General features: G+C 35.7%; 1 protein-coding gene across 3 annotated transcripts in view; it reads left to right on the forward strand.

The window, feature by feature from the left end:
* The first annotated feature begins 4,505 nt into the window (after window positions 1-4,505).
* Window positions 4,506-9,110, forward strand: part of LOC111466819 (inactive poly [ADP-ribose] polymerase RCD1-like) — a 7,208-nt gene continuing 2,603 nt past the window's right edge. Inside the window, exons 1-4 of one of the 3 annotated variants that reach the window (XM_023111453.1) lie at window positions 4,506-4,691; window positions 5,064-5,176; window positions 7,061-8,265; window positions 8,652-8,899. In XM_023111453.1, the coding sequence (XP_022967221.1) occupies window positions 7,172-8,265; window positions 8,652-8,899 (1,342 nt within the window). In that variant the 5' untranslated portion in view covers window positions 4,506-4,691; window positions 5,064-5,176; window positions 7,061-7,171. The remainder of the gene's footprint in view (window positions 4,692-5,063; window positions 5,177-7,060; window positions 8,266-8,651; window positions 8,900-9,110) is intronic. The other 2 variants (XM_023111451.1, XM_023111452.1) reach the window with 2 other exon arrangements.

Raw genomic sequence — 9,110 nt, forward strand, 5'->3', positions numbered from 1 at the left:
CGTTTTGGCCCATTACATTTCACCTCCAGCCTCATGATTTTAAAACGCGTCTTCTAGGGAGAGATTTCCACATATGAATGTTTCGTTCCCCTCTCCAACTAATGTGAGACCTCACAATCTACCTTTTTTTAGGGTCTAGCGTCTTGCTGACATACCACTCGGTGTCTGGCTCTAATACCATTTGTAACAACCCAAGTCTACCACTAATAAATATTGTCTGTTTTAGCCTGTTACATTTCGTCGTCAATCTCACAGTTTTAAAACGCGTATTTTAGAGAGAAGTTTTCACCCTCTTATAAGGAATGTTTCGTTTTCCTCTCCAATTGATATGAGATCTCACCTACAGTGAGCCTAGTTTAACGATATTTGACACATATTTTTCTTTCGAGTTTGAAGGTTCAAATCTTCATACCCACTTATCGTATGAAAAAAATAAACCCTAGCTAATCATCGATAAATAAAAACCATTTGAGAATAGTTGGAGCCCGAACAACCTTAGCCCCTATTGCCCCATTTAAACCAAACTTGGTCGCCAAGTTTTGGTGTTACAAAATGAAAGAAAAAAACGTGGTGAACGTGGCATGGTCTGCCCCTTTGGTTTCCTCTAAAGAAGAAAGACGTGAAAGAGACAGAGTTTTGGTGTGGGCTACACCTTTGCATGTGAGTGTGCTTTTCCTCCATTGAAGAGCTTGAAAAGAACCATTTGTGAGTGGTCATTCAAAAGAACTTGACCTAATCTACATTAGGTTAATGAGTGTAAACTCGGGTGTCATCTCTTCTCATTACTCTTTTATCACTAAATGTTCGTTTAGGGTTCTTAGCAGATCCAAGTTGTTTCCCCTCTCGATTATGAACTTTGTCCCTCATTTCTCACAGACCAACCTTGAACCTTGTTATTTTGATATCATATCTAATATTGCAAGTTTAACTCAATTTGATATTGCTCTTGCATCGAGCGTAGGTTCTTGTTCTACGATACGCAGTAAATTGCATGTAGAGATTCGTAGGGGCTTGTAGTTTAATTGGTTGAAACGTACTACTCATTATTATCGTTCTATAAATTTTAAGAGTCAATAGTATATGGATAAGGTTGGGTACCTTATCCTAATAACACTATTAATCGTCCCTGTGAAGACATATGAGTGAAATATTCTATAATAATGAGTTTGTACGAGAGTTGACAATAAAATATTTAATCTCTCCTTGTAATCTGTTAATTGAAAAGATTAATATTTCACCGATGATCATGTGTGATTTGATCTTACTATTTAGTGAGTTATGAACTCTTGAGGGCTTGTCCTTTAATTTGTATGTCTGATTTTTTTTTTTTTTTTATCGTATTCAATATACTTACCATTTAGAAAAATTAACCAAATAGAGAATTGATAACATAATTTTACGAGATGTAATTCATTCATTCTCATATATGATAGGTATATGTGTAGTTACCTTAAGTGCTGATTTCAGAACTTGAATAACAGGGGCTCTACTCTCTCACAGTGAGCGACTCGATTTATAATTTGATCATAAAAAAAATTGTTACCACAAAATTAGTGATATTTAAGGCGAAAGATATGGGTGTACATAGTCTGGGTTGAGAAATTTTTTTGACTAACCCAAAAGTTCGGGTTGGTTGGATTGGTAACCTAACCCAACCCGAAACTTTTCACAACCCAACCCAATCCAACCCTCTATTTTCGGGTTGGGTTCGGTTGAGTTGTCAAATTTTTTTTTTTTTAATTTTATTTATCCACAATTTATAATTATTCCGATAGAATCTTAGATAAAATATATTAAAGTTCACAAACAAACACAAATCCATCTATAATTATTGACAAAATAAATAAATTTAATAAAAGACAACTAAATACAGACATTTCTTGACAATTGTTTAGAGTAATAAAAATATAAGGATAGATTATAAAATTAAATAAACAATAAAAATGATTAGTTTAAATGTATGGTATATAACAAAAATTAAAATTATATAAAAATATTTTAATTGAAATATAAAAATTCTTGATAACTCGGGCATAATGTTTTTAGATTGGCCTCAATACCACTCTAGCAAACCCATTAATATGGATTCTTAATATAATTTATATATTTTTATTTGGCTCGAGTCAATCTGAAGGTTTTGCTCACGAACTCGAAATCGAACCGATTCAGTTCGAGTTCAGAAAAATGAACCCAACCCTACCCGAAATGCTTATCCAACCCAACCCAATCCTTATAGTTCGGGTTGGGTTGGTTCCGGTTGTCGAATTATCGAGTTGAATGTACACCCCTAGCGAAAGATGTAATTTTAGGGTAAAACAGACTTTTGACTCAGATGTAATTAAAGATCAACTTGCTTGTACGAATTATATCAATGGACATAACTATAGTTGATGGATTCCCATATGGCTCGATGAAATAATAGTGTGCTAATACGAACATGACTGTAATTGGTATGCATTCCTTTTAAAATCGGAAGTTCAGATCTTCATACCCACAATTGTTATACTTCATTACTTCTTTGATACCAACCTTAGTGAGTTGATTTATCTGAGCATGGGCAGTCGATCAATGACCAACATCGTTTGAATTACAGGAAAATAAGTGTAACAACAAAAGCTCACCGCTAGCAGATATTGTCCTATTTGGGCTTTTTCTTTCGAGCTTCCCCTCAAGATTCTAAAACACGTATGCTAAAAAGAGGTTTCTACACCCTTATCAAAACGTTTTGTTTCTTTCTCTAATCGATGTGAGATCTCACAATCCACCCCTTCAAATCCCAGCATCTTTGCTCGTACTTATTCCTCACCCCTTGAAACCTCGATTCTTGAATCGCTCAATCAAATTACCCAAATTACGTCAACAATTGTATCATAAAAGTTTTGATTGTAAAAAAAAATTGTCCTCATGGAATGCAAATGGGCATAGTTGCTCAAATTGAGATTCAAATGGGCGATGAAAGGGACAAACATTATGCGGCAAGCTTTGTTGATTGTCGCCTGTCGGCATGAGTGGTGGCGTCCACGAGGCAATTAGCCGAAACTTGACGAAGAAGCACCATCCATATCCGTCTTGGTCTTCTCTCCACCCAATTTGTCAACATCCTTGGGCTATCAACTTTCCCATTATGACTTTCATTTTCATCCAAACCTACTCTTGGCTACTTGTGTCGATTACGTATTGCTCTTAATCTCACAATTTTAAAATATATTTGTTAGAGAGAGGTTTCCGCATGTTTATAAAAAATTGTTTCGTTCCTCTCTCCAACCACCGATGCTGGATCTCACAATCCACTCCTTTTGGGGCCCAGCTTTCTCGCTAGCACTCGTTCCCCTCTCCAATCGATGTGAGATCTCACAATCCACCCTCCTTCGGGATCCGGCGTCCTCGTTGGCACTCTTCCCCTCTCCAATCGATATGGAATCTTATAATCCACCCCCTGTCAGGATCCAGCATCCTCGTTCGCACTCGCTCTCCTCTCCAATTGATGTGGGATCTCACAATCCACCCCCTTCGGGAACCAGTGTCCTCGCTAACACTCGTTTCTCTCTCCAATTGACGTGGGATCTCACAATTCACCCCTTTCAGGGCTCAGCATCTTTATTGGTTATTTGTTCGGTGCCTAGCTTTGAAACCATTTGTAACAGTCCAAGCTCACCGCTAGCATATATTGTCCGTTTCTGCCCGTTATGTATCACCCCTAGCCTCACAGTTTCAAAACGCGTCTATTAGGGAGAGATTTCCACACCCTTATAAAGAATGTTTCGTTTCCCTCTCCAACCGATATGAGATCTCACACGCGCTATTACGACTTTCATCTCGGAGATCGAAAAAATTATACGAGAAAGCTGCTACTGAGTTAAATCTATAGAAAAAATGTGTAATGATTTTAAAGATGTATATAATAGTTATTACCGATTTTGGATCTATATCGAGTCATGATTCTGTTAGCGAATAGTTTTTTCATACTAATATTTGAGTACAAAAATACAATCAGAAAATTTCCCGTAACCGATGATGGGTGAATTTTATACTTTTTTCTAGTACGAGATTTCAACGAGTTCGAAAGAAGAGTAAAATAATTATTGTGCTATTAATATATCGACGTTACTTTCCAAATAAACTGCTCATTAGAAGATCAAGATCACTCAGGAGGGTTATCGTATATTTGATATATATATATATATATATATATATATATTTTGTCGGATGGCAATCTTGCCCGAGAAAGAGCAAAACTATTAATTTTTTATTTTTTAAACGGCTTAAAATAATCTAATTAATTAAGATTATATGGTCGTTGTTAAATTATTTAAAAAATAATAAAAATAAAACGTTAAAATCATGAATATTTAAATAAAGGCTCCGTCCCTAGATAAGAACTAATTAAACAAATAAAGAAAAGAAAAAAAAAATACGCAACCATTTTGTGGGCCTCCTCTGTATTCACAAAACGACACCGTTTCTCTTAAACTTCGTCCCCAAGCAAACGTCGCTTTCAAGTCGCAATGAAAAGCTCAGCCGAGTCCTCCACAGCTCCAGACAGAATCAAACGCCGTCGTTTCATCTCCATCTCCATCTTCTCAACGCTCCGCTTTTCGTTGCTGCTACCCCTGAATCGGCGTCCGAAGACCTAGATTCCCTTTTTTCGTCTTCTTCATCGTTGATCTGTGTGTTTCCTTCTCAGATTTCATGTAATTCGCTTTTGATTTCATTCTTAATTTCCGATTTCTCGTTTTTTATTTGGTCGTATCTTTTCCGGATGTTTTTTTTTATAGTTTAGGTTGTGATTTTGAGGTACTTCTGTCGATTTTATATGTTAATTTCTGTTTACGGGATTGTGTTTGTGTAAATCGGGTACTGTATTCGATATCTTGATGTTTTGGAACCGATTGATGATGTTGTTGCTGTTTGGAAAAAAAGTATTATGTTTTCTGTAAGATCGTTTGTGCTTTGATAATTTGATTTCTGAATTAGAAGTTTCTGTTGGTTGGAATATTTTAGTTTTTTTTAAACCGATTTATGATTTTTCCCTCGTCTAATTGCTTCCGGTTTCTTTTCTGTAGAAGGATTTCAATGGTATGTTAGCTGCTTGGGGAATAATTTGATTGATTTTGTAGCTGTAGAAAATGGGGAAAATGAGCGGATTGTACAGGATGACCGCTGACTTCAGACAACGGTATTTTCTGCTCGGAACTTGTTTTATTAACTTTAGATCAGACCATTGTAGTTTAGAAATGTTTTGAAAAATTATGTTTTAAGCTATTGTCCCGCTTTTTCTTTTGTTTGATAAATGATACGAAACAAGGTTTGTTTATGATAGCATTCTAAGGCTATAAACGTATAAAGCTTATAAGTACAGGCCCAATGGGAAGCCATGAAAATTAACTGTAGTCCTGGGTCGTCCGTTAACCTTTATTTTAAGTTTTTATTTTTATAATTATTATCATTTTGTTTAGATAAAAAAAATTGAATCCATTATGCTACTGAAAGTAGAACTAATTGATGATGGTTGTTGTTGTTGGTCTTCGTTGTCTTGTTTCTTAAAATTTGATTCTTCCTTTGCAGTTCATTCTTTATGTGGTCAGTTAGTTTGACAGATTCCTTATTGTTGGTCGTATGATCATTTTATTTATTTCTGCCTTCTTCAAGTTACATTCAAACACCCATAGTAAACTAGATTAGTTTGTTACTTTTTTTTGGTTTTCATATCTAATAATAGGAAACTACCAGACTTTGACTTTTATGAAGAAGGAATACTGCAAAAGAAAACAGGTTGAAGAGACATCGCCTTAACCAAACCAATTGGGTTACAAAAGATTCTCCCAGTGGTGATGATAAAAAAGCAAAATATTTACAAAAAAGAATTATATAGAGAGCACCGAAGTCCTAGAATGAACATACAATCTTCTTTTTCATCAAAGTGAGTTAAGAAAACTTTTAATTGATAAGACCTTCCGGTTTTGTGGGAAATAGTGGCCTAACAATTCCAAGCCTTAGAGGATGGAAAGGGGGAGCACACTAATGAACATTAAAGGTGTTCGAAGGACCGACACCATAAAACTTGAGGTGAGAGCAATATATGAAGCGGTGATCTTGAGATTATGAACTTCCATGACAAATGGAGCAACAATTAAGTGAAGCATAACAATGGGAGATTCCTTCTGTCGCTAATGTTTCTTAAGCATAATTCCAAAGGAAAGATTTCACCCCAAAGGAAAAGAGATCTTTTTGCTTCTTATCTCCGATACTTCTTTGTACTTAACCTTGACTTGTGTATCTTGTTAATTGCGTATGAATTGTGATGACTTATTACTTGATACAGATTTGAAAGTGGTGTAGAGAAGTTTTTTTAACCTATTGTCCAAACTATTTACTTGAAGCAGCGGATCTTCTTTTTGTTTCGGAATCATATTTAGATTCGACAGATGACACTCCATTGTCCAATTTTGTAAGATCTGTGGAAGGCAGGATCTTGAATACTGGGAAGAAAGTTTGATATGATGAAAGATTGTTTTCGTGTTTTCTGTTCAGTATGTTTTTATAAACATTATCCCTTACTTTCTGTTACTCTTGTCAAGTATGGGACTATTTTGTACACTTTTTGGCTACTCTGCATGCTCCTCTTTCAGTTTTTCCCTATTCCTCTGGTCTTCTCAAAGAAATGTTAAAAAATGAGATCTTTCTTGCCTCTTACAGGATGCAGAAAAGTTGTAAATTGAGTTTCTATTTCTGCGTTAATTTTATTTTACTATGGACTCCTCTAATACAGAAAATTAACTTGAGAAACATTAGGAATTATATCAATGATATCATCTGTAGACTATATGTGTCGCATTAAAATATGTACATTAGTTCTGTAATCTGATTTTATATTTTCTTTTGCTAGTCATTTGTTATTCTCCCACAAATTATTTATTACCTATAAGCTCTTGAATGTGCCAAGTAATTTTCTATAAGATATTGATGCTCATCATTGGAGCATAATTGTAATTTTTCTGACTAATAACAAGAATCTGCAAGTTAATAAATTGAAAGTTTAACAACTAAATCTGTTTTGCAGGGTTTATGAATTTTCTCAATTGCTGCATGGCTTATCTAATCCCTTGATATTGGAGAGTAGATTTGTAAATATTCTAGGATTTAGTTTGTAGATAAGGATTGTTTATTGTAGATGAATATGGAAACAGAGTTAACTAGGGTTCAGCATAATGGCCAAAAGATTACTGTGGGTTTGAAGAGGAAAAGGGCAAATCAAGGCACGACACATGTTGGAGCTGGCTACGAAGCATTTTTGTCCAAGTTGACCTCGTCTAGGAATAGACATGCCAAGTGCAAGAGACTTGATGACTGTGAAGTCAGTCGTGGGCCAAACTCAAGGAGATCTTTTCTTAGAAACTATAAAAATTTTAGCAGAAGTGGACTTCCCAAGAGGTTTTTATATCAAGAAGATGGGGATTGGGTAGATTACCCTCAGATAACTGTCAAGTTGATTAGGGAACAGTTTCAAATTAAAAATGCGGCAATTGAAGTGGAATTGAATGGTCGGCATTTGCTGCTAGATGCTTTGTATATGATCCAAGTGGAACTGAAAACAGCTATTCAGCAGCACATTGCTTGGATTGATGACAATGGTCAATGTTTCTTTCCAGAATTTTATTCGGGTGACAGTGTGATGCATCGGTTCCACCAGTATGAGCTGGAAGATGCTTCTACTGTGGCATTACCAGACCATACTGGAATGAGAGAGATCAATTTGCATCTTGAAATTGGAATAGCTGAAGCAAATAGTTCTCAATCAGAAGGCTATATTGAAGAGTCAAATAGGCATACTAAGATATCTAATATCAAAGCAAAAACTTTTGATGTTGGTGAGGATTGGGAAGACAGTGAAACTAATAGTCAGAAACCAGTTGCTCAAATGCATGAGGCTGTTGGAGGAATAAAAGAGATTGATTGTTATGTGACGCCTCAAAATGAAATAATTCATTCAACTGTGGGTTTGGATGATGTAAAAAATATGTTCTTAATGAGCATGGAATCTATTAAGAACATTGAAATACTTGAGGTCAAACGCTGGTCTAGTCATTTAATGCAGGATAGACTGGATCTGTTTAAGAAACAAATAGAGATAACCAAGAAGAGTCGTGGGAATGCCAATGTTCAGTATGGTTGGCTAGCTGGTAGCATGCTACATGGGGTAGGTCATTTTGAGCCGAAGCTTACATCCACAGCTGGTGTTCACCTTTCAAGCTGCGCAAATCTTAGGTATGCATTTCATCTTCCTTCAGTTAAATAGTATATGGAAATTAATGGCGGTTTATTGTATGATGAGATAATAGGCTAATAGTTACCATATTATAATATATGTTTTCATGTTTTTATGAGCTTTATGGATCTCTCAACCCTTGCAACAAATACTAATGCTGGTTGTGATTTTCTGGTTTTTAAAATCCACGCCTCATGCTAAAGAAAATCACCTCCTCTTCCATTCTCTTTTTGCACTATATGATCCTGACAAAGAATCACATTACGGTCATGGCAATACTGAAACAGTATATAAACAACTGCACTATGTTATTTTTAGCTTTAGCTGTATGGATAACTCTTTTGTTCTTTATTATTCCTGGAGATTAACTTCTGCACTGGTTTAGTGCAAGCTACTGCGACGATGATGAAAAGGGGGTTAGATACATAGCATTCTGTCATGTCATATTGGGAAATGTGGAAGTTGTCACTCCTGGATGTGTACCATATCATCCCAGTTCTGTAAACTTTGACAGTGGAGTAGATGACCTTCATAATCCAAGTCAATATTTTGTTTGGAATATGAATATGAAAAGCCACATTTTCCCGGAGTATGTTGTCAGTTTCAAGATATCATCTAGCCCTCCTGAATGTGGTAAGTTCTCTTTTGGTTGCTATTGCTCATTTCTTGTTTATGGGATCATAACGTTTTTTTGAATCTTGCATGGCGCATGTATCTTGTAGAAAAGTTGGAACTGTTCAGGACTCATGAATGATGTGATGTTTTTTATTATTTAAATATTTATTTATTTTCCCTCACTCTCTCCCCGCCTTTTGTGTGTGTGTGTGTGGGGGGGGGGGGGGGG

Source organism: Cucurbita maxima, unplaced genomic scaffold (genome assembly GCF_002738345.1).
Source record: "Cucurbita maxima cultivar Rimu unplaced genomic scaffold, Cmax_1.0 Cma_Scf00032, whole genome shotgun sequence".
Classification (NCBI taxonomy): Eukaryota; Viridiplantae; Streptophyta; class Magnoliopsida; order Cucurbitales; family Cucurbitaceae; genus Cucurbita; species Cucurbita maxima.